This window comes from Pleurodeles waltl, chromosome 4_1 (assembly GCF_031143425.1).
Source record: "Pleurodeles waltl isolate 20211129_DDA chromosome 4_1, aPleWal1.hap1.20221129, whole genome shotgun sequence".
NCBI lineage: Eukaryota > Metazoa > Chordata > Amphibia > Caudata > Salamandridae > Pleurodeles > Pleurodeles waltl.
The window spans coordinates 740,213,874-740,240,775 of NC_090442.1; the positions used below are offsets into that span (position 1 = coordinate 740,213,874).

At 44.2% G+C, this 26,902-nt stretch overlaps 1 protein-coding gene across 2 annotated transcripts in view; it reads right to left on the reverse strand.

The window, feature by feature from the left end:
* STRIP2 (striatin interacting protein 2) overlaps positions 1 to 26,902 on the reverse strand; it is a 171,891-nt gene that overhangs the window by 117,900 nt on the left and 27,089 nt on the right. For both annotated transcript variants that reach the window (XM_069229349.1, XM_069229348.1), the window contains exons 2-5: positions 10,084 to 10,153; positions 3,787 to 3,861; positions 2,336 to 2,470; positions 1,667 to 1,787 (exon numbers count right to left, since the gene is read on the reverse strand). In XM_069229349.1, the coding sequence (XP_069085450.1) occupies positions 1,667 to 1,787; positions 2,336 to 2,470; positions 3,787 to 3,861; positions 10,084 to 10,153 (401 nt within the window). The remainder of the gene's footprint in view (positions 1 to 1,666; positions 1,788 to 2,335; positions 2,471 to 3,786; positions 3,862 to 10,083; positions 10,154 to 26,902) is intronic.

Here is a 26,902-nt window from a genome sequence, read left to right on the forward strand (position 1 = left end):
ACACTTTTTCATCACAAAACGAAGTTTTTTCAGGGATTGGGACTGATAATTTGACTAATTAGATTCCAGAACTACCTTATTTACATGAGCATAAAATCTAAACTTTAAGCTCATTTTTTAGAAACTTTCCTTCCTAGCACTGTCCCTTGCAGGCATGAACACCCTCATGCTTTCCATGTTTCCTGTTTCAGCTTACTTTGGATTCCATGTAGGTCTGACATGATCAAGTGCCAAAAAGAGATGAAAGGAACAGTGTGTCCTATGAAACATCTCATTCACCCATTGCACTGTGCTTGGCCTTTATACACTGAGCTAATTTGTGCAGTGGGACAAGTAATTACAAGTACTCCTTCTTGCTCAGGCTCTAGTCTCTGCTCTCCAAAGGGACTGCCTGATTAGTTTCAGGGGATCTATGTTATGTATACATCCACATCCCTTTTCAGGCTCACACAGGATGCCCACGTTTACAGAGGTCAACGACCCCTGCACAGGATCCTTACTCTTGGATGCATTTCTAGTGTCGTGGGCTTAAGGTGCTTTCATTTATATATAACGATTTCCATTCTTACCAGACTTTGGCACATATACATTCCTAGGCCAGGCTTCTCTCATCCCATCATAGAAAAGTGGAGCTTTCAGTAGACCCTTATTACATGTTATGAGTTTGGCAGTACAGCGTCTGAACACGTTGGAAGGTCAGCCCCCGAACCTTTGAAATTCTGTCCAGTGATTCCAAGAGGAACCAAGAATAATTCATTATTTGAGCAATTATCATAAATATTATTCTAATATAATATTAAAAGAATAATTATTATAGATCCAATTAGAAAATTGTTTTTATATTTAAGGAGGGAAATTAGTATGTTCGTAAACTGTTAGAGACATTATGTTGTTTGTTAAAAATGACATCCAAGTATATTTATTGGTTCTAATGTACTAGTGATGTCGTTTATAGTCAAAGCCCTGCAAGAGTAAGAACCGTGCATTGACCAGAAGCTGGCCACAATGAGAGCAAAAACCTTTAAAAATACATAGAGGCCTAAAATAAACAAGTGGACAGCCATAAGATTGATGGTATTAACAGAGCCCTGTCAGAATCAGAGCCATCAATTAGTTAGAAGAATGCAAAATTTAGACCGCTAAAATAGTAATTGATCTGGCCTAATCAAAGCTGGACAATGACAACGATCCCAGAAAATTTAAATGAGCTGCACAAAAAAACAGATTTCAGCAGAAATCAGAGCCCATTCTTATTCAATGCCCTGAAGTGCTAATACCTATGTAAACTTCAAAGTCCTGCAATGATCAGAGCCCTAACGTAGTACCACAAACAATAAAAATACTCATACACACCTCAGATTTGTAAATATGAGCAACAGCTTGCTGCAGATTTCTTGCTTGTAAAAATATATTTCACAACTACCACTGACAAATTGAGTACAGGACATAATGTCATACTGGCAGTGACTGCAATCAATTCTGAAAGTGTAAAACGTATCCAACGTCACCATGGCGAGCTCTAGAATGAATACTTCATGAAATCGAAAGGGAATGCTTCCACTTGTACTGCCTTTAAATTCCCATTTAAACTTAGTCTACCCCTGATATGATTGGCAGACACTTTTAGACGCCAGGCTTGGAGGGAGGCACGGCGCAGCATGCTCACTCAATTTCCATGCTGAGGAGCTCCTGGAAGGCAGCGAAGGTTCCCATCTCGTACAGCAGGAAGGAGTTGGACCGGGACCAGAGGAGAATCTCGGACTCAGAGCTGCAGTCACCGAATACACCTGTAGAGGGCACAGAGAGAGGAAGGAATGAAGGCAGATGAAGTACCCGTGGACCTCTGTCACAAGTGGGTTTCAGCTTTGTTACTTGAAATCAGACCAATTTCAGATTCTTTCCTACGAGACGTCAGGTGTTTCATCTTTGTCTTTTGGAGTCTTACCTGTCAGTCTCAGCCCTCCTTCACACTGAGTACAGCAGTCTCTTAAAGCATATTCAGCCAACTACTTGGCTGTATGATTTGGAGCAATCCGCGGGCATGATTCCAAAGGGCAGATCCCATATCACATACCGGTCCAACTCTTACACTAGTCAGAATTCCTTGTTCCTTCCTGCCTCTCTGCTTAGATCTAGCTGTTGTCCTTTACAGCCCGGATTGTACCTTATCTTGTTATTGTGCTAGGAGTAGCGACCTTAATCACTTGTCCCTGCCATCAGTTCCTAACAGTTGCTACCACCCTGCACGCCATAGCAACTACCACCTAAATTACAGTGGATTAGCAGGGGGAATACAAAGCTCCCAATCATTCACTGACTGACACAAAATACTTACCTTGTGCCAAGTAAAGAATCGCCCGAGCCACCTTGAGTCGCTTCTCCCTGTCGACCACTTCCAGCCCATCCAGTAGCCGCATAACATAGGCCTTCCTCTGAGCAGTGTCCAGGTCTGGCCATTTGGTTCCTTTCACTACAGAAGAGATAAGCAATACAGATGAGAGGCAGCCATCTATACAGTCTGATGCTCGAAGTATGACTGTAGAAGGTCTGGCTGAAGTTTTCAACTCTCTAATGGCCTCAATGTCTATCCTGTTTTATATGGCCTGCAGTTTCCCACACAAGGCCATACATTTATTTATGCACATGATTACAGAGGGACATCGTTGGATCTCATCCATTAGTCAGCCTTGGTGCAGCTCAATGCATCGTTGCACGCCTCTACAATGCCTGCGCATACGTCTTTAACTAAGTCAAAGCCCTACGCTATCAGTTCTCCATCCACAAAAGCCTTCCATAAAGGTCTGCTACCATTAACGGGGTCTTTAGACTGCAAGATGCTCTTTAGGTGACACATCAACACTTCAGTATCGGCTCTAATCCACGGGAAAGACTCAGCGAAGAGTAGCAGCGATACTCCGCGCTAGCTACCAAACACTCCTCCCTTCTGTGTCCACAGAGAAGTCCACCTTTCCAAGTTCTGATCCAGGTGGTCGAAAACACCCGCCCTCCACCCTCCACCCTCCCTCCCACGACCTCACAGTGTCACTGAATGTTTCGCTTGGTTTTCTGCTTCTTTCATTCAGTATTAAGTGCGAATCTACAGGGTTCTTGCTACGTGGCTGTAGCTGTTGCTGACAGTGATGTATTGAGAAATTGTCAACTTCTGTATCATTAAACGTTCCGGGACCTGAAAAAGGATAATATGACTTGCATCGAGAGTTTGAAGTGTCAAGGAAATGGTACATACTTTGTCAGCAAAATATTGAATGTAGCAAAAATAGATCATCAAACATCGTGGTACAAAAACGCTTATGAGCGTTCTGGAGATTTACATTGATTGCCCCTGAAACTGTACAAGACCTTTCAATGGAAAGTTTCCAAGTATCAAGGACAAAAGACAAATAACTGCACTGGAAATATGCATGTCACAAGCTAAGATTGGGTACCTTGGCACTGAACATTTACGAGCAACAAAAACAACATACTTACTTTGCCATTTAAAGTTTATAGGAGCCAAGAGCCATGGACTTTGACATTGAAAGTGTACAAGTTCCAAGGGCGTAATGTTTGTTTCGACATTGAAAGTTACAAGTATTAAGAGTACTGGAGGTCAAGCCCAGAAGAAAGAAGCTCTTACACTATAGGTGTGCAAAAACGCTTGGATTAACTCTGTTGGGAAATTCAAAGGCATGGAGGAAAATGCATAATTTTGCCATTGAAAGCTCACAGCTTCCGGAAAAAAAAAAAACAACCTCCTTAAGACTCAGGCAGTGGGGAAAATGTTACCTTGGGATTGAAAATCTTCTTCAAAACACCTTTTGTTGATGTTGAATTCTGGCTGTTCTGTGTAGCTGAAGAGTTCTGTTGAGAACAGAGAAAGAACCGTGGAATCAATGGAAATGTTAATTGTATTCTACATACATCGGCTACTGGACAAAACTACTGACATTTTAGAAGACTAAGGGCCTGATTTAGATGTTGGCGGTAATGGTCCTGCTGTTGACTTTTCAACTGAAAACCCATCTGCCTGCCTGCCGGTCCGCCCGCCGTATTCAGATGTTGGCGGTCCCATAGATGAAAGCCCGCATTTGAACTGCCGTCTCCGCCAAGAAACACCGCCTGCGTCGCTGGGGAGAGAGGCAAAAGTGGATCCTGGTGGGACCCCAGCCACCCTTCCCACTGTGTAGATTTGGATCTGCCTTACCGCCAAAAAAAAGTGGCAGTCTGACCTCTCCTGAGTTGGTGGATTGGGGGAATAAGGGGATGAAAACTCACCTTTTTTCCCCATTCCTCCTTATCTTCTGCTGGGCACAACTGGAAAACACCTGCTGTCACTGCTGCCACCGACGCATGGAGGAAACACAACCCCCTTGTCACTGGACTCAAAGGTAGGGAACCCGCATTGCGAGGGTACGTTGGGTGGGCACTGCACGGTAGGTCAGACCACTACAGGCATGTACATGTCACAGTATTTTTTTAAATCACTGAGACATGCATATGTCACAGAGACAATTGTGTCACGCATGGCTGGGGACACACTGGCACAACACGCATATCACACACATACACAACTCTCACTGTGGTGTCATCATTCATTTCCAAATGAATGCTGGCACCACAATGACAACACACTCACACCTGAAAAGGTGTCTATGTGTGCGCATTATAAGGGGACCTGTAAGGGTAGGTTTGTGCTATCTGTTGTGTGTGTGTGTGTGTGTGTGTGTGGACTGGCTGCTCGAGGTGAAGGGAGCTGGAGTGGGTGATGTGATTGTGTCTGTTTGTGTGCTACTTGCATGTCAGACCAATGTGGTAGTATACGTTGTGTTGCAGTGTGACACATGCAGGTGAGTGCCGTTGTGTGGTGGACGATGTTGTGATGTGTTTAGTTGTGGTTGTGTGTCTGTGTAACTGAGTGTGCCGTTGTGTTGGTTGTGTCATGTGTGGGTGCATTGACGATGGTGTGTGTTGTGTCATGATGTATGTTAATGTGTGTTTTCATCATGTATGGGGTGGCTTGTGTTGGAATTGTAATGGATGACACTGTGAATGTAGTGTGTAGTGCAGGTGGACACATATGGCTAAGATACAGTGTGTGTGTTTTTTCACTTAACTCTATTCCATAGCCACTGCCATTGTACTAAGTCCATTGGGTCCCGTCGCCGTCTCCTTCCATCAGCAAACCATTGCCAGTACACCGCCTGCAGGACTGTAACATCTAAATACAGCGGGCAGAACACCATTGACTTGACGGTCTTCTCAGTTCTGCCACCGATGCGGCTTGGCGACAACACCGCCATGATCTAAATCAGGCCCTGATCTCGGCGGAGGGGTTACTTCGCTGCAACGGTGACTGATATCCAGCCCGCCAAAATCTAAATACCATTGTTTTCTAAGGTATTTAGATTTCGGCAGACGACATATCCATCACCATTGTGACAGAGTAACCCTTCCACTGAGATCTAAATCACGCCTTAAGGGCCTGATTTAGAACTTGGCAGAGGGGATACCCCGTCACAAACGTGCGGGATATCCCCTCTGCCATTATGATCCCCATACTATATAAAGGGATCTTAATATGGCGGACACGATAACTGTCAAATTTATGATGGAATATTCTCTCCGCCAGGTTCTAAATCAGGCCCTTAAATACTTTGCGCTGGTGGAAATTATATTTGATCAACCATCAATCTTTTTTTTACTGGATAGACGTGTAGGTTTTTGGTCCTTGGACTATTAAAAAACATGGCAATTTCCCACTGATTAAAAATCGAAAGTGAAACTAGCAGGTACTATTACACATAAAAAACAGATCCAAATTGCCACTTGAATTTTGTCCAAAGCAGTTCAGTATAAGTCCAAAAATCCTTATGTTTACAAACCACTTGAAACTGGTCAAATCACTTTTTTGTACATGAAAGTACTTTAAGTAAAACATTACTTTAGGCTGGCAAAGGGGCATTGCTTTTGGATGACTGACATCAGCACTTGCTACAGAAACAGCAGCTGGTTTCACTCTAGCCGGCAAAACAAGCCTGTACTCATTGGATGTTAGTTGTTGATGTACTTAACATAGCAACAGCGGAACACCTACATGAGTGATGCAGTGAAAGACAGCCAGCTTGGACAGAAGGCATCGTTATTTGTCATATCATGGTGGCAAGAAGGCAAGTCTGAAACAGTGCTCTGTGGACACCGTCCGCTGCCCCATCGTGAAATTACAGGTTGGAGCTGCATCAGTAATTCATATACACTTTTAGTTAATGCTTAATTTGAACGAGTGGCTTTTAGTGCTCGCCACTGGCACTTTATTGTCAAAACCAGCTCCTATGACAACCTGTCACACAGTGGCACTGTTTGTCTAATTTTGTGAGGAGCACAACAGTTGTTTAACAAATAAATATACATCAAAATCAGTAATACTTGCCACCCAAAGCTATAGGAATAGCTTGGGAGGGCATGCATTAGTCATTTCTAATGTATACTTAAAGTCTGAATTGTCATTCTTGTATGAGTGTGATGGCTATGATTGTACTGTAATTGGCAGTGTTAGTGGAGACAAGCTGCAGTGACCTGACAAGGGTCCTGGCACTTATTTATTTATTTTTACAAATTACGTTTTTAGTTCTGGATTCATGGAAGGGCACATGGATCTTAAATGGGTGGTATTTTGGAAAGCAATAGGGAAAAATACAAGAAACAGACACCGATTAGAAGACAGGTAAAGCGCGGATGAAGGTAAGAAATAGAAAAAAGAGCATGAGAGAAATAAGCAGAGACAACCTGTGATAAAGAGAGATAAGCACAGACAATGGGGGTCATTCTGACCCCGGCGGTCATGGACCGCGGGGGCCAGGGTTGGCGGGAGCACCGCGAACAGGCTGGCGGTGCCCCGCAGGGCATTCTGACCGCGGCGGTTTGGCCGCGGTCAGATGCGGAAAACCGGCGGTCTCCCGCCGGTTTTCCGCTGCCCAAATGAATCCTCCATGGCGGCGCAGCTCGCTGCGCCGCCATGGAGGATTCTGACACCCCATACCGCCAGGAACAGGATGGTGGTATGGGGTGTCGTGGGGCCCCTGGGGGCCCCTGCAGTGCCCATGCCAATGGCATGGGCACTGCAGGGGCCCCTGTAAGAGGGCCCCACTTTGTATTTCAGTGTCTGCTTTGCAGACACTGAAATACGTGACGGGTGCCACTGCACCCGTCGCACCTTCCCACTCCGCCGGCTCAATTCTGAGCCGGCGTCCTCGTGGGAAGGGTGTTTTGCACTGGGCTGGCGGGCGGCCTTTTGGCGGTCGCCCGCCAGCCCAGTGCAAAACCCAAAATACCCTCAGCGGTCTTTCGACCGCGGAGCGGTATTTTGGAGGGGGGAACTCTGGCGGGCGGCCTCCGCCGCCCGCCAGGGTGAGAATCACCCCCAATATGTGATGCTTATATATCTGACTAGGTTGCACTGTTCCTAGAGATGTATCATCCTTTTTTCCTATTCTTTTCTCTCCACTGGTGATGAGCTCCATATGTAGAACAGTGTCTCTTCTTTATTTTACCCTCCAGAGTGGAGGTCACTGGTGCCAACACACTCTTCCAGTTCCTTTGCTCCCGGATATCTCTAAATTTCCTGATTGGCACAGTGGTGCTGGCAGGGTTCCCTCACACACATACGTCTGAAGAGTCTCACCATCTCTCTGGAGTCACATATCATTTCCTTTTTAGGTCTTGGCTAGACAATGCATGTGCTGTCTCGAAGAGACATGGGGTATTCAATATGTGGGCTTCAGCATACCCATAGGCTTGCCATTTGTTGGCTCCATCATCACTATCATATTCTTTCTCCCCATTTGTCCATGACATGCATGCATCATGCTTCTTCCTGTGTTTAACCCTCTCTGAGATCATGAACCAATTACGACTATCCATCCACTACTCCCATTTTAGGAACTGTTTTAGGAACTACTTTGAGACATTTCACATGAATGCTTGTGTTTTCACTCACTCCGAGCTCAGTTTCTGTAAACAGGCCTGTAAATCTTGCTATCTCGTCACATATGCTGAGCATTCAAAGACCGAGATCAAATGTATGAAACTGTTTTCCGAGGTTGCCTGTTTACTTTTTTTTCTTTGACTTCAAAGTAAGTGAATTTTTTTTTTTTTTATGTTGCAGTGCTGCTTGCCCATGCCCCAACCCCCTCCCGCATTGCTGCTTGCCCCCTCTTTGCTTACCCCCTCTGTTAATCATTGCTTGCGCCATCTCGCTCCCCCATCACTGCTTGTTTTTTATATCTTCTTTCTTCTGGCAGTTTCACTTTTTCTACGCATGGGGGTTCAGAAAGCCTTATGACTATTCTTCTTGGATGAAATCGAAAGCTTCAAATAAAACATGGACTGTTTCTCATGTTAGAGGAAATTGGCTTGTTTCCATTGAGTTTTTCTTGAAGGCCGGCTGTGTGCTTTTTTGTCTCTGTCCGAAACTGTGCGCTTGCTGTTGCTAACATTCCAAAACAGCAGGCATCTCTCTAGAAACACTATTCCCATTTGAACCCTACAATCTAACCTACATTGACGCAAATATCATGCCCAATTTAATTAAAAATGCCTGTTGCAGCTACTCACAGTCACAAAATTCTTAGAAGTACCTTAAATTCTACACTACAGTCAATATACAACATTCACATTTATCTGACACTGTTTTCTGAGGGTGACTCTTTACTTTTCTTTCTCTGACTTTAAAGTAAGTGGATTTTTTTTGTTCATGCCTTAGTGTTGCTTGCCTGTCCCTCAACCCCCTCATGCTTCGCTGCTTGACCCGTCCCCTCCACCCCATCCCTCATCGCTGCTTGGCCCCTCCTTGCTTGCCTCCTCCGTCCATCATTGTTTGCCCCATTTTGCTCCTGCATCGCTGCTTATCTTTTATATTTTTTTTTTCTCGCGTTTCACTCCATCCTTGCATGGCTGTTCAGAAAGCCTCATGTCCTATTCCTCTTGGATGAATTCCAAAGCTTCAAATAAAACATGGGTTGTTTCTTGTGTTAGAGGAAATTGTCTCCTTTTCATTGAGTTTTTCTTGAAGGACGATTGTGTGCTTTTTGTTGCTGTGGTTGGAATCTATGTGGCTGCTGTTGCTAAAATTACAAAACAGAGTCGGGAACACTAATCTTGTGCAAACTTTACAATCTAACCTATATCAACGAAAATATCATGCCTGATTTTGCAAGATGCCTATTGCATCGATTCACCATCATTTAATGCATGAGAAGCACCTTAAATTCTACAATACAATCAATATATAACATTCACATTTGCTGTGCATACAGAGACTGAGGTCGAATGTCAGATCCCCAACCACCGAAACAAAATGCGATATGACGTGGACACCACTGGATGCATCATAGCACTTTTTTACCTTCTCCCAACCTGCCCTTCGCCCCCTCCTGTGTTGTGTTGCTTGCCCCACCCCATGTTGTGTTGCTTTCCCCACCCCATGTTGTGCTTCTTGTCCCGCCCCTCCACCCAGACAAAAAAGCGCTATGACTTGGCCAGCGCTGGTTACATCATAGCGCTTATTTCCATGGCTTTCAGCCACGCTGAACAACAGTGGTGCTGCTACATCAAATGGCTAAAAGTCATTGACAAGGCCAATAGCTCTTGCATTGCCAAGACCTATTGGCTTGCCCATGCTTGTTTGATTCTGTACTCCCTGGCCAGCTCTTCCTCCATCCAGGCTGTCTGAGTAGGTTTTCCTGTTAAGTCTGAGAGCACAGTTACAACCTGACATCTAGTTCTGCTGTTTCAACTAAATCCCAGGGTGAACACTAACTCTAGGTGGCATTTCAGAAGTGACATCAAATGGACTCCGAACCCTGTTCACAAAACGCCATATTTTTCTGTTTTAAACTTCCGTTATTAAAAACGTATGGCAACAACAGTATGCTATGGAAATAATAAGTGAAAACAGATACAAACAACCAGCTACTTAAAAACAAAAGTCATATTGGCTTTGAAACAGTCTGTAATCCCACTCAGTCAATCTCAGGAGCTGTAAAGTAGCAGAGGTATGTTTCCAACAAACTGTTTCTTAAAGTTTACCTGACAACTCTGTGGTGACGCTGTCAACATCTCCATATTCAAACTCCACACTGGGGCAGTCCACAGATCCCTAAAATGTGGAAATATTTTAAGAACAATGTCAGACAGTGGGGAGGGTAGCAAGCTGACTTTCCAAACGCAGACTCATTCGCCATACAGCACATGGTTGGGGAAGCGGGTGGGGTGGGAAGGGGGGTGAGGGATGGTAGACACTGTAATGCACAGTCTCTTAAGACAGGTGTGGAACAAAAAGAGGGCAGTCTTTACAGCTTTTTTTGAGAAATTGTCCCAGCAGATAATAAAGGATGTCTAGGTTCTTCCAAACTTGAGGAATAAAAGGGGGCCTCAGGCCCGTTTTGGAATCTCTACTGAAGGTCAAGTGGCAATAGAAACTGATGTCACTTTCTCCTTATTGGCAGGCAGCACACTCTATGTGTGGGCGCCAGAGTGATGAAGTATATTAGGAATTTGGCCGAGGGACTAAAGAAAGGTGGTGATGCTCAGCAGTTGTTTCCTTGTATAGGACACTATTTTAGCCCCGGAATCTCCCAGTCCTGCCAGGTGAAACAAAGCCACAGGGTAGGGAGGGTCCTTTTCTCCATCAGGATTGGCATTTACTATAGTGTATACAGTGTGGACTGCTGTGCTTGTGTATGTAGTGCAATGTGTCACCATCATCTTCTCAAACAGTCAAGAATCAAGTGCCTTTATTAGTTGTTTTTCCAGTGCAGGGACTAGGTTCACTATATCTACTGAAGACAGAAGCTCTTAGTGCCAGTCAACTCTTTTATATGAATCATAGTACATAGGTAAAGTTCACAACCTCCTTGGAGGATATGATAAAGGATTTCTTCTCAAAGTTCGAGCCCCCATCTATTCAAATAAAAAAAACACTTCCAGTGCAACATAACATGATGGTATCCTCACTTTCAGGCTTCATAATCACTTAGCATCATGCTACTTTCAGCCCTTCGTTTTCTAAAGTCAGCAAAGGTCACAACTGCACTTATTCAGGGAAATGTACAGTGGTTCCATCACAGAGGGAATAAGGTAGAATTATCAGGATATCACCCAGCTGCCAGGTTTATTCTTACGCCCGACACTGTAACACACCTCTGCATGCGGATGCCCCAGAGCCTCCAGAGGTGACCTGTTGGTGTGGCCTTGGACCTTGCCCCCTACTCAACTTAACTCTCGGAGAACAGTCCTGTAAGTCGCTGTGAAGTGTCCAAATGCAATACATGTTCTTCGCCCACAGGATAACATTACCACACCAGAAAATTGCAGTGTCTCCTAAAAACTCTAAAAATCTATAGCTTGTAAAGAGCTCACCTCATTCCTGTGATCTTGATGTCAAAGTTTATATAAAAGTATGTGTTATTTTTATAAATTGGTGTCTGACTTTTTTGAGTGTGTGTCTCACTTACTGTATGAGTGCGCGCCTTACGTGCTTAGCAGTACCCTCTGATAAGCCGAACTGCTCGACCACACTACCACAAAAGAGAGCATTCTAGATGTAATTTGTGCACCTGTGATATCTCTGGGGTTTGTCTGGACTCTTTGCACAGTGTACCTCATTTTGGTCCCCTATATAAAGAGACAGCTTTCAACAGTTACGCAACGTATACTATTAGTTTAACTGGGGATATTTTCTTATTTCTCCGTCGCATGACTATGGGTCGTTGATGTGTGTTATATGCTTAATTGCTAATACAAATGTAATAATTAAAAAAACATATCTCCTAACTTTGGACTCCATCACCGACAAAGTACTCTTAGAAGCATTTGGGTTAGCTGTGGCAACTCTGCTCATCTTACACGGAAGGCAGATTATTAGGGATGGTATTTGCGTATGCCAGCCACTGTTCCCTTCAATCTCTTTGCTGCAATGACTGCCTTCTGACTCAGTATGGCCTTTTAATTACTTACGTCACCAATGCAGTTTTGTAGCACCAATACTGCTGGGACATGTTTCACTATAACCCACAAGGGACACTAATCATGTTTGTATTGGATGGCATCTGTCATGTGCAGACAGATAATCCATTTACACCTTATGCAACGCTCTTCCATTTGAACAGTATCATATTTGAACATTGCCATAGAGTAAAACTGCTTCTTAGAAAGCAACTGTATTTTTAAATTAACTATTTTTGTACATTTTGGCATACTTGTGGACTTTCTGACTGGTAGCCTTACTTCTTGGAACACCTGAAAGGCGCCCCACGTATTTATGTTGTACCTGCAACCACTGTGCTGGGGTTACACCCACTGTTCGCATCGAGGAGGGGAATTGTCGCAGCCTCACCAGGAAATAGGAGACTAATTGTTGGTGCCAGGGGATTCATAGTGCAGGGACACAGGTTATTTCACCTGTCACCTTGGGAGGCAACTGTTGAGCAGAGGTGGCCATGGCATGAACTGAGCAACTCATAAGATATGCAGTGAGGTATGTGACTAGAGTTGACCCAATAGCCAGTGCTGTAATGAAGGCACCATTGGCCCCATTGCAAGTATGGAGAATTGTCACCCCCAAACCTAGTTATATACTATCATGCAAACATATTATGGTGCGGTTTGCCCCCACACCTTTCTGTCCTATGTCACTGTCCCCATCTGATGCACTTATTGTAGCAACACACCTAGGTTGCAGCGGGAGTTACAGGGCCCCGTGCTCACTGTGTCATTGGAACTAAGCTGTACCCAGCTGATGAGCCCATAACTAAGGTGAAACAGGTCCCGGGTTGCTTCTGTTCCAGTTCAGGAAGGACATGACTTGGCAACTCAGGCTGGACTGTTCCCATTGGGAGCAGGGTCAAGACTGATTAGCATATGTCTGGGTCCACACTAAGGTAGCATGGCGAGCAAGAGAACGATGGGTTGAGATGCTACCCCGAGCAATTGCCAGTGATTAGACAAATTGTAAGCATTATTCCCTTCACCTTTTGTGCGTTTCATCTAAATCTTGTCCTCACACAAAGTCCTAGATGCCATGGTGTGCTTTTACTAAAAGTTGGGCATCAACAGCGCTTTTATCCCTGAGGCATCGTACTCAAAAAGCATATTTTTTTGTGATGCACATGGTGAGAGCAGAATCTCATTTCTGGGACCCTGGTTTCCCGAGGTATGTGGTATTGAGGATGTCATCTCACTGAGGGAAGGGTTACCAAGAGCATGTGACTTTAATGTTCAGTCTCTAGGTTATCCTTTCTTTGAGCAGTGAGGATTAAACCGTTCCTTACATCGTCTGTAGTATAAAGGATTTACTTTGCTCAAGAATCTCAATGTCACATAGAGGTTAACGAAGGCTAGTTCTTATATGTGTGTACAAATGTGAAGACTGAGTGTGTCTTAAACGTGCAGGTGGTGCTAGCATAAACGCTGGACCCATCCAGGATGATTATGTCAAAGCCTACACATGGAACCAATGAGAATGAATGGCATCTTATAAGCTATAATAGGCTGTCGTTCTCAGCAGCTATGAGACTTTGTAGGCAAGTTAGCGCAGTGCTTAATTTGTGCTTGTTCTGCCCGGCGCTTAGTTTTCTGTCTCAAGCATTTACTGCGAGCAAAAGACATTTAGGAAAGACGGAGGAAAAGAAAAACGAAAAAGCGTCAGAAAGGGGAAAAGCAGGAAGCTGACAGAGTGAGCTGAGGGGGCAGGGAATGGCTATAAATGGACTGAAGAGGCCCGAGATGGCTTCAGGATTACGCTGCCACAGTATTATGTGCTCGCACTTTTAATTGCAGCCGTCGCGTGTTTAAGAGGAGAGCTTTGAGCACCGGTACCTTTTTATTTACAAATTAAGCACTGGGTTAGAGTATATTGCTGCGTGGTCTGAACTGTGGTCCTTCTGCCATGATGGCTATGAAAGCAGGCGAGGGGGCGTCAGCATTGCTTCAAGGGTGTGTTTTTATCTCAGTAGTAGCTCCTTTTAAGGAGCATGGGGGCTGCACACTTGCTCCCCCATTTACTGTCTCTTAATTCTTTCTAAAATGCTATCACGGGCAGTGCCACGTCATCACTCATGCATTTTCATGGTACTTTCCATTGGACCGGATGCTCGTGTCGTGTCACAGGTCTTCCAAGGCTTCCTCAGGGTCCGCCCTGGCCCCTTGCACCCTGTGACGCTGTAGGACCACAGTCACCACACCTACTTGTGGCTCACAGCACCCACGCTGGTTGAGGCATCAGCTCGGTTTTTTCCCAAGGCTGTGTGTCAATCAGCGAGGGCGACCCTTTCCCAACTTACCACAGTCCTCGCGGACCACACTACACCCCGTAATAAACTGGGAAAGAGTGGGTGCTCACAGGGCCCCTGCAGCTTTCTCCTGGAGTCGCAGGCCGCAGAGGCTTCTCTCGGGGTTAGAGGGCTCGGATCCAGACTAGCAGGCACCCCCTCATTTCCGCCAATTGGCACAGCACTCTCCAGGAGCTGCTAGAGGCGCACAGGCAGGCATTACAGCGGGAGGGTGTCACTGCGCAATATTTTAACTGTTCTTCGAGTTAGGCAGTAGTAAGCCCGCCCAGGAGATGAGTGCCTGGCGCAGTAATCATGCTATAACCGGCTGCGAGACATCGGTTAGAACCATACCTGATTATCAGTGTCTTTTCACTTTGGCTTACTATTGACACCGTTTCTGCACTTTCTAAAGTTTGCTTTTCTGTTCTTCCGAGGACCAGCACTGGCCCCAAGTGAGGGGTTAAGTTTTTGTCTTTAAAATCATTTTTTGCACTTTAGTTTCTGTTTTCCTGACAGATACTAGTTGGACAACTTTGCCATGGCGTCCTGGACTCACAGGCCCAGGCTGGGCTGACGATTATGTGTCAAGAAAAGGAAAATAATTCAGCGCAGCTCGACGCATTTTGTGATAGTATTTATTTATTTATTAATTTGGCATTGTGATACTTGTTAACACTGTCTGGACATTGGTTTCACCCCATAGGTACCAGTTTAACACCCAAATATACCAATAAGCATCCGAAAGGTGGCCAGTCAACCTCTGTAAATTCGTTTTATATTACGATCTACAGATTATGCCACAGGTGATGAGTTACATAGCTTCTGTGGAAAATCCATAATTATGCGAAAAACAGCTGCTGTAAAATTGCATAATTTCAGTGACTCCGACCTATGCAGAGGAAATGCATTGCCCTGGTTTGACAGTTTAATCTGCATACCATCGGTTAGACCATTTAAGGACCTGGTAGCTTAAATTGAAACAGGCAACTGAATGCTCATTCGATCAATGGTAGATGAGGTCAACTTTACGAACCAGTGGCTTTGCCCCCTAGACGAAAACTGCAGGTATAGCCTCGATTTAAATATAAAAAAAAAAAGTCTTGCGACATAAGACACAACTATATCTTATGTCCCACTGCAAGGTTTACCAGCCACCACGGTCTCTACTTTCATGCTAATGACTGTTTATATTTTAATTTATGTAACCTTTATAATATATCACCATACCTTTATAATAGTGCTGTTATTCAAATAATTATTGACTGACATCCAATAAATAATATTATAATTGCATTAGTGTGGGTCTTTCTGCTGTTTCTACATGGTAAGCCCAATTTAACCGCATTCAAAAGAACATGTTGAATTAGGTTTTGATACCTGAGCACACCTGTCCAAGACACCATCTCATGAAGCTGTTACCTCAGTGAGGTGTCAGGTTCTTTGGTGTCTCCCTGCTGAAGGCATTTGTCTAAAGGGGTTTCCTCACTGATGCGAGAGACTTCAAGGAAGTCTCCTTGCGACAGCATGATGTGCAAAGTGCAACTCCTCACTAAATCCTGATATCTGAAGGTCTTCTCCTCAGTCAGGCATGAGAATCGCAGACCATTTTCTCACTAAATGGTGGGGCATTTCCTCAGTGAGGTATGAGATTTTAAGAACTTCCCCATGCACATGTGGGGTTTCATAGCTATCTCTTCAGTGTGTTGTGGGGTCTAAAGGCCATTCCGTCACTGAGATTTGGTTGAAGAGGTCATTTCTCTGAAGTGTCAAACTCTGCCATTATCACACTTACATACTAGTTCATATAGCTAAGTAGTCACATTGTCAGATTGGATTCTTCACTGAGGCATTGGGCCCTAAATGTCTGTCCTGGCAGTGGTGTGAGACCCCAAGGACATTGAGGTATGTGGTCATACTGCCATTACTTCCATGAGCCATGGGTCCTATGGTTGTATCATCATGGAAGCTCAATCTCTCATTCTCTGAGGCTCTCCTTATGCAAGGCATCTACAGGTGGACTTGCAAGTAATTCACTACTGACATGCTTGTGTAGATTTCATCTGAACTATTTTGATGATTTGTGCAGTCATCCGATTACAAAGTAGCTCAGCCTATAGGAAGCCGGATCCCCGCCCCTCAGCCTTTCAAAGCATTCCCCCTGCACTTTTCTCAATCAAATATGAGTGTGTCACTGTCTGCCTGGGGCAGGGCTCATCTTAATCACTGTGACAAAAGTCACCCTCCCTCCCCCCCGGCCAGTGGAAACACTGAGGTAGGCTTCAGACAGGCACTTGCAGGCCATGGCAGAGCGTGTCTCCTCACAAAGTGCCAGAGCCATGGACTCTTAGCACCCAGATAATGACTGGGTCATCGCTCCGCATTTCGGCCAAAATTAAGATATCTGTGTGGTGGTGAGTCTGGACCATAACAAGATCAGACTGGAATTAATGCTGGTGTGAAGCTGTGCATCGGAACATAGGCCTGAATTGTTGCCGACCACATTAGCACAATTGGAGTGGGTCTCATGTTCCAATTGACATGTGAAATCGGTCTCCGAGCTTTCCCCCTTGCTGCATCCACCTACTTGGACAGGCGTTAGCGACAGGCGGTCTTTCCAAACTGGCCACCTGCTTAAGTGACAGGCATTGCTACTTCAGGAGCAATGATACTGACTGTACTGTACCAGTGGGTGGCCTGCTTCTCGACCTGAGGTCTATGTTGCTCGCGACTACTTACTCTCCACTCCAAGAGAATAGTGATTCTCCAAATGAAATGCCAAGAGAATCTGAATTTCACCAAAGACATGGAGGGTAACATTATGCATTATTACTTTAATGCTACTCCAATGCTGCTCCACATAGCATTTGAAAGGAATTGACATCACAAAAAAACATTCTAGAACAGAACCATCAATACACATAATTAGTCCAAGCAGTCAAGAATCTGCCTCTTTTAAATGCTAAAGATGCTGTATCCAATAAAGATGAATGGAGATCAGGAAACCACTTTAAATGAAGCCAATTGAAATGCAAAACATCAGAGAATCAAGTCTTCTAATAGTAAACCAGCAATTGGGTATTCTTTGCAAGAAAAAGGCAAAGTTAAAATCTCAGACAGTGTAATGTCAAAGACAGTAAAATAGGAATACAAATCATTAACTAGAAAAAATGTATTTTAACAGATAAAATGTAATTTATTACAATAAATGCTAAGAGTTTGGACTAATTATTTTAAATGTTTTATTTTTATTTTATTTTTTTATTTTTGATACATATATGAAGTGTTTTGGAGGGTGGGATAATGTTAGCCTCCGTGTCTTTAATGAAATTCTGATTCTCTTTGCATTTCATTTGGAGAATCGTTATTTCGTTACAAGACAAAAGGCTACCATTATGCCTGTTGGTAGCCCCTCATTACCACATCATACATGTTCAATTGGTTTAAAATAGTGTTTCACAAAGGAGGAGGAATTAGACCGAGTGGCTGCTTTCAAAATATCCTCCAAATTTACTACCTTTGAAAAAAGGCTGAATTGCCCTAGCTTCCCTCATAGAATGCCCTTGAAATTTCTGTAAATCGATTCCGGTGGATTGTACAATCCATTTTACCCATCTAGCTATTGTAGCTGTGGTAACTGCTATGAAGGGTTTAACATAAGAAATTAGAAGCTGATTAATACCATCCGGGCGAAATTCACTTATTCTGGAATCATACACTTTCATGCAACTTGCAACACTACATTTTCTTCAGGAATCAAAGCTTGTATAAAAAATAGTATCAGACGTTGTTTTTGTTCTTTTAGTAATCTCAAAGGAAACCTCAAAGGCATCATAAACCCTATTACTTACCCCCAGAGTCTTAATGTCCGACACATGACAGCAAGAAATCAAACAAAGAAAAGAGGCCAATGTCACAGAAAGTCTTTTCTAATCCTAATACTTATTACTAGGCAAAGAAAAAAACATGGAAAGTATCAGAATTTAATAACAAAAATTTGTATCTAGGTTTTGGAGGTCTCACTAGTTTAATGCTTTTGAGCACTCTGCAAACCAAAACATTCTTTCCTACATTCCTGCGGTTGATGAGACTATGACCTGCAGAAGTCACAGACCTAGAAAAGTTGATACTTCTAGAACTAAGACTTCTATCAAACTATTATACAAGAAAGTAAACAACTTCCACTATAGGCACCTCCACAGGATCCATATCCCTTTCCAAGTATCAACATACCCATGTCTTCCATATTCCTTTATACCTGCGTTGGGTGCCTGGAGCCCAGGATTCTTCCAGGAGTTCCAGAGCTATTCCCGAAAGCCCTGACATTTCTCCAGATCTCCTGATAGTCTCCAAACAACAAGGGTCAAAATTCCGTTCAGAATCAGGGAATGTTCCTCCCCATCTACGTTTTGAGGAAGGCCTTACATGGCAGGAAGAAAGAAGGGGATGTTGCAGGCTAATTCCAGTGTCACTGGGAACCATGCCTTTAAAGTCCAAAATGAAATTACTAGTACAAATTATCATTTCTCTTGTCTGAAGAGCTCTCTGTATCATTGCAAAAGGTGGAAACGCATAAGCGTTTGCCCCTTCCCAGGTTTTGTGAAACATGTTCACTGCTAGAGCACCGGGGTCTGGCATCCAACTGTAGTATGTCTTCAGCTGAAATGTCAGCCTGCTCACAAAGAAATCTATCTCCAGAGGACACCACATCTGAGACAACTTCTTGAAACAAAGACTGTTCAGCTTCCACTCACTGAAGTCTTGCAAGAACCTTGAATTCCAGTCTGCAGAAACATTTTCTTTCCCAGGTAAGTATTGTGCCTGCAGACTAATCTTGTGCTTCCAAACAGAGCAACCAGAGTTTCTTTGCTAATTCTGAAAGGTCTAAGGATCTCGTTCCAGCTAAGCAGTTTATATATGCTACTGTAGAAACCTTGGCCATCTTTACCATCTGTACTGCCCTGTAAACATTTTCTGAAACTCAGAAGGGCATAGAGACCTGCCGTCAACTCCAAATAGTTTATATGATGGAGTTTCTATACATGAGACCACAAGCCACCAGTTTCATGAGAACCTAAGCAGCACCCCAACCAGTTAAGGTTGTGTTTGACTCCAGAACAAAATCAGGAGAACAACCAAAGATTGCTCTGCTTTTCCAAGCATCCAAGTTCTTCAGCCAACAAGATCTGATCTTTCTTCCCCATCCAGAAAAAATCTTGTCTCCATACTACTACAAGCCTCCCTGCATGGCCCGATAATGTAAAGGGCCTGGAAATATTGCTTTAATCGAAGCCAGACATAAAAGTCTGGCTAACTCCCTCAGCTTAAGGGACTCTTGTTTTAGAACTTATATTATCTACTTCTGAATTTTGGCAGTCGTCTTTAGAGGTAATAAAATAATTACTTTTATAGTATCTATTGTGAATCCTAAGAATTTTATGGATCTTGAAGGAGTAAGAACGGATTTCTCTTTGTTTACCCAAACTTACCAAAAGGGAAATAACTTTGTTCAGACCCTTCATAATTTGTGATCTGCTCTGTGACATGATAAGGATGCCATCTAAGTAAATAATCATCCAAATCCCTCTCTCCCTAAGGAAGGAAGCTACTGCTCTCATTACCTTCATAAAACACCAACTATGCTCATGATAGGCCAAAGGGAAGTGCTTGGAACTGATAAAGTCGACCCCGCCAGGTGAATTGAAGGTAAGGTTGATACTCCTTGGCCATGGGAATTGAATAAAGTTTCACTAGCCAATCCTTTTTGTAACATATCCTGTAAAAGATGGGTCCCTTCCATCTTGAAATATCTCTAGACTAAGAACTTGTTCAGGTCTCCACCCTCTGTCCTTTTTTTCCCACAAGGAACGTTGTGTTCCAAAGGAACCTGTTGACTCACTCCCTTTTCAAGCAAAGTGTTTACCTCTTCCTCTACAATTATTTGTTGAGGTTTGGGTAAACCAACTGAAAAATAACTTTCCAAAAATCTATTTTGAACTCTTGAACAATTTTTAAGATCTAAGGATCTTGTGTAATTGTTTCACATACTTGGGGGAAAAGCTTGAGTCTTACTCCCACCTTTGCCTGGACAGAAGAAGGATCTAAAATCATAGTACTTACCTGCGAATCCTGATGAGCCATGTCCTATTATCCTCTTCCGCACTATACACGTCCTCTTTGCGGATAAAATGACGTCATTGTTACAGACTGGTACCCTTTAAACGAGTTTTCACTTGGTATCTTGAATTTGAAAAATGGGACCTTTGGGAAGCACGGCCAGAAGAAAGTCCCCTTTTTCTGGCCCGCTAAAAAACACTAGATCTACAAACATTGCGCATATAATTGCACCTTATCAAATCTAGTGAATGTTGCAACCTATTTGCAAAGTGATTTAATCATATCTTCACCAAATCTATACCTTTTGGGTTAATCTTCATTAATACAATTCTACACCTCTCGGCATTAAGGCCTGTATTTGCATTACTGAGGAGAATCATAGCTCTTTGGCTCCATCCTCTAAGCAGGTTTATGTCCGGAGGAATATCATTGGCGTGTGCCTCTTCCACCATATCTATTATTCTTGCCAGTGGTCCGAGTATGTCAAGGAGACAGTCATGGCAGGATTTAAGGGATCTCTCCAGTCCCTTTCTCGTCTCTCTACAAAGTCTAAAAAGAAAGGTGATAAGCTCTGGGTCAAGGTTAGGTATAATACATACTTTGTACTTTATGACCAGCCTTGAGCATTTTGGTCTAAAAATTGACCTTGAGCTTTTTTTCAAGTGGATTTCAGATCCAGCGCTTTTTTAAACTTGGCTTCACGGTCAAGGGGATACAACTCAGCACCTCTTGGGTGCTTGATGCTGTCCGGAGAAAACATTTCCTCTCCCAGATGGTCTATAATAACATATTTTGAGGTAGATAGAGCATCCTCCTTGAAGAGATCATTCCCTTCAAACTCCCCTTGGTCGAGGTCCAGAATATATTCATCTAGGGGTGATTCATATGACTCTCCCTCACATACATCAGTAATTTGAATGCTGATTAGGACATCTGAAACTGGTGTGTTGCATCGGACAACCTTTGGGATTGTGCCTCTTGGGACACACATACTGTGCGAGGTGCTTAGACCTCCTTTTTCTTTTGAGGTGTTTAGACCTGATTTTGTGGAGGTGCTTAGACTTCCTGTTTTCGTCAAGGTGCCTAGACCTCCTATTTTCATCAAGGTGCTTTGACCTCCCATTTTTTTAAAATATTACAGCTCCCTTCTCAATATGTTTGCCTTTTCTTTTACCCTTTTTTTCCTCTGGAATTGGATATTCTTGTTCATCTGTTTCATTACTGGAACCCCTCAATCACATCACCTGCTTAAATGTTTCCTGTACACAAGTGGGCATCTCCCACTGAATAATCTTTTAAATAATCTCTTCACTCATACTAAATTGAAAAATCTCAGGGACTTTGTTTTCTTGGCTACACATTATAGCCTTAAGAAAACAGAGACAAGTATTTAAAGGAGACTGATAATCTTATAATTATTTTCTCTTGGTAATCAGTTTATATTGAAACCCCTGGGTAAATGTGTAAAAACCAAATATCGGGTCATCAGCTGATCAGCACACTGCAACTGTCCCTGTAACCAAGGAGACCCATTGCAGTGTGTCACACCATCCTCTCCAAAGTATGTCAACAAAGTGGGCAAGTATAATTCATCTAATTATTTTCCGACACATCACTGCAATAATGGACAAGTCGGGCAGCCTCTGAGTTTCGGCTCCTCCAGACCACCGCTGAACTTTAAAGAGCAGGGCCTGCTCAAAGCCCAACCAACCCAAAGTAGAGCGGGGCACCCGTTGAGTATTCCCCCTGGTCTAAAGCGCAGGCGTCACAACTGCAGAAGGAGACCACTCTGGTTCGAATGACAGTCTGAGACTCGGGTGTCACCAGCAACAACTGCAGGAGTGGACCGCCCTGCTCCGTGTGCTGAGTTGTGTCAACAAAGACGGCCTGTGAGAGCAGGCAAACGCATAGGATGAGATCTCAAAGAACGTGTAAAGAAGGTAACCTATCAAAAGGATAAAAAGAGTCAAATGGCACCGTCTTAACAATAAGCACGAGCACACGATTGGTGGGTTCCATTAATTGGAAGCCACTAGACACATCACAAACAACAAGTTATTAGGTAAAAGCATTATGAATAAGCAGTAAAGTATAGGCATAAAAGGATACTTACCAGTGAAGAGCAGCATTTAAAAGAGGCAGATTCTTGATTGCTCAGACCACTTACATGTATTGATGGTTCTGTTCTAGAATGCTTTTGTGATGTCAATTCCTTTCAAGTGGTGTGTGGAGTAGCATTAAAGGAATAATATATAATGTTAGCCTCCAGTCTTGTAAGGAATTCTCTGTCACTGATCTTGCCCTGCACCGCAGAGCTGTCTAGCTTGTGGCTTCATAAATTGCAGTGGGTGCCTCAAACCACACTGTTAAAATGGCCGGTAGTAGAAGAATGAGAGCACCATCTGTTAATGGGCTTCTCACACTTAAAAGAAGAAGGATAAAGGATGTCATAAGTTGTCTTTACTCACATTTCTCCAGAGAAGCACTCTGTGTCAGCATAGTCAGTGCACATTATTCAAGATTATTCATAAGTGTTCTTAGCAGAGATCAAGTCTGAAGTAACCACCACTAGCTGAAAGGTGTGCTTTAAATATCTCAAGAAGAACTAGTATTTCTGGGACCATGGTAAACAACCTCAAGAAGACCACAGACGCTTGCTCCCAAAAAATAATCAAAAATGCGCAGGGGCTTAGCATCAGGTGGGCTTGACCCCCTCCCAACCCCCTACACTCCGCTGCAGAATAAATCCATTCTTGGCTTGGTAGTTAGATTTGGGGGCCTGAGTTGGTTCTGATATCTATGTCTCAGATTTTCTCTTTGCGAGTCAAAAATGAAAGACAATGCAGGGATCACTTATGTCAGTAAGAGAGCGAGAGAGATGCTCATCTGGTGGCTGAATTTCAACATTTTAAACCAGTTAACCTGAAATCTATACATGCTTCCTTGCTTATCCTAGGCAAATAATTTATTTCACAGAACCACCTTTTTCTTTATTATCCCCTATAAGCACACTTTAAACACTTGAATTCAGGATGTCTGCTGCACAAACATTTCTTATATTTGATTTACTAGAGTGTAATGTTGCTGCATCTATAATTTGAATTCAGGCCACATTTAGAGTTTAATTGACTACTGAGTTGCCTTTTAATTCACAAAATGGCATCACTGGGGGAGATCAATGAATGTCAATAGTCGCTTAAATATCTATCTGTACAGGAACATAATCTGATGTACTAAGGTGACACGGTTCCGCATGCTAAAGAAATACATGTTTTTGAATTTTGAAAAGATATGTTTCATATTTTTACATTATGGGGGTCATTATGACCCCGGTGGTGAGTATAAATGTGGCGGTAGTACTGCCAACAGGCTGGCGGTACATACTGCCACATTATGAGCTGCAGCAAACCCACCACTTCACTCATACCGCCATGGCGGTATCAGTCGCTGGGCCGGAGATGTCAATCTCCTGCCCGGCGGCTGGCATAGTACAGCCGGCGGCATAATGAGCCTGCCTTCCACCATGGTTTTCGTGGCATTAGAAATGCCAAGAAAACCATGGCGGTAGGCCCTACTGGTGACAGGGAATTCCTTCCCTGTCACCGATAGGCAGCTCCCCCGAACTCCCAAAACTCACCTGACACCCCTTACCCCCCCTCCATCCGATCTCCCTCCCACCCCCTCCGATCCTCACACTCACCTCGCCACCCCCCATACATTCACACACCTGCAGCCACGCACCACGCATACACCCAATCACTCACACTGGCATATACGCATACTTCCACACATGCTCACACATATTCTTACACACAATTACACTGACATGCAGACATGCACTCCCCACCGTTCTTATACACCTTCACTCACACACATACAACCACGCAAACAACAACACACACACACACAGACGCATTCACACAAACACACTCACACCTTCATGCACACACTCAGACACACACACACAACATCCCCCCATCCTCCTACCCCCCTCCCCAGTCGGAAGCCCGACTTACCTTGGTCGAGGAGGTCTTCTTGCAGGGAACGGGAAGGGGCGCTGCTACTGCCAGCAGAACACCGCCAGGCCGTATCACAGGTCATGATGCGACTGGCAGGGTTCTACTGGCATGGCGGTTCTGGTGGACCACAGTCCGCCAGTATGATCACTGCTGGGTTTCCACCCTTCTTGTGGCAGTTGTACGGCAGTGTACATAATATGGCGGACGGATGGTAGCCGCGGTGACGGTGTGTTGGCGGCTGTCACCGCGGCAGTAAGTGGTTTTTACCGCCATTGTTGTAATGACCACCTATGTTTCTTGCACGACATACATGCCAAATGTTTTCAGGTCTCAGCTTATGCAGGGACTCTTGGAGCCAAGCCAGACCAATGGCTCAGTTGTGGCTCGGCCTGCCCTATAAATTTGCCTGTGCACACTGCTACATTTGAGACTTGGGCTTAGTACATGGTACCGCCAGTCACTTGATAAAATGATTTGTAAAAGGCAAGGACTGGAGACCTGAAGCCTTGCCTAGATGTGCTGATTTGACAACCCTACCATCAAGGCTTTTTGAAGCAGGGGTGAAGAGTGCATGCAGTGAAAATACATTTAAAATAAGTGATCCTCGACTGAGGGTGCACAGACAAGCAATGGGTATACATTCCATCATAACGTCAGATGGCTCCAACCTCACTGGGGATGGTACTATCAGTTCCACCTTCCGTGAATTCTATAAAGACCTCTACACAGCACAGGACCTATCCCTAGATACGATGAACCAATACCTGAGAGAAGCTCATATTTCATGAGTAATCTCAAAGCAGGCCACTATGCTAAATCAGCTGATCCAGATTGAGGAAGTAGTATCTGCAATTGCCAATCTGAAGCTACGTAAATCTCCAGAGCCGGACGGATTCCTAGCCCTTTCTTATAAAACATTACAATACAACACTAACTCAGCTGTTCAACTCTGTTCAAGGCCCTGACACACTACTGTCCTCCATGCGGGAGGCCTCCACAATGGTTATTCTGAAACCGGGACAAGTTAAACAACAATGTGCTTCCTACCCAGTAGATCCTTAGCAACTACAGCCATCAGAGGGCCACTGTTGATGTGAATGGCCAGGCTTCCAACCCGTACCCCATACGTAGGGGAACTCAACAGGGGGTGTCCACTTTCATTCCTCCTGTTTGCCCGGTATATGGAGCCCATTACCCAATGTGTGAGAGATAAGGGGGTCCCTTATGGAGGGAAAGAGCACACTATTAGTCTCTATGCCGATGACGTGCTAGTAGCCCTACAGTAACTGTCCATGTCTCTTCCGGCCTTCTTGGCAGAACTGGAAAGCTTTGGGTGCGTGGCAGGTTTTGAAGTTAATGTTCACATGTCCCGAGCAATCAACCTCTTACTCCCCCTAGCCTCAGAGGTCCCCCATTCAGTAGGCTACTACCTCAATTCCCTACCTGAGAATCCAACTGGCCTCTGCTGCCAGGGCGACTGCAGCTCTAAATTATAGATCTCTCTACAAACACATCAAAACTGACCTGCCCAGATCGAAAAACCACCGCCTTTTCTGGCTTGGTCAGATACCGCCCTGAAGATAACGATCCTGCCGAAGATCCTGTTCTTGTTTCAGACTCTCCCAGTGGAACCACCTTCCAGCCCCCTCCAGAGAGACCTGAATTGCTTTGTATGGCAGGCGCCTGCCTGTGGATGCACAGAGAGCTGTGCTATAGACCTCCCCGAGAGGGCGGACTCGGCATCCCCAATCTGTTACAATATTATCAGGTGACTCAACTCCACTTCCTGGTTGAAAGGTCTCGGGAGGAATCAGAGAAGCAGTGGCTTTTCATGGACCATGCAGTTGCAGGGCAACATCTGTGAAGGGTTCCCTTTCTATCCAAAGCAGTCCACCCAAAGAGTCTTTACATTTCACCTGTCACTAAATCTCTGATGGACGTTTGGGACCGCAGGGGAAAAATGAGGAAACTGGCTTCATTCCCTTCCCCATTGACACCGATCCTTGACAAATCGGACTTCACCCCAGGCCTCGACTGTAATGCGTTTTGGATGTGGCAAGGGCTGGGTGCCATTCTAATAGGCCACATGTTTACAGAGTAAAGCCCCCTGACATTCGACCAGCTTTGTGCTGACTACGTACTCCCTGAGACCGAACGTTTGTGCTCAAATTAGGCACTGAGTGCTACACCCATCGGTTTGTGCTGGGGCGCAGTGGCCCCTCACCTCTTTTAAAAAGTGGCTAGTGACAAACATGTCTGACAGACGCTTAGTCACTGAATTGCATGGCCTCCATCAGTCAACACCGCAGATTAAGCTGGTGGGTCAGAAGTGATGAGAGCAGGAGCTGGAGTGCTAGCTGACCCAACAAGAATGGGTAGACATATACTATTGTGCAAGACATACAGCTCACAACTCATAGAAAGCTCCACTAAAATCACTAC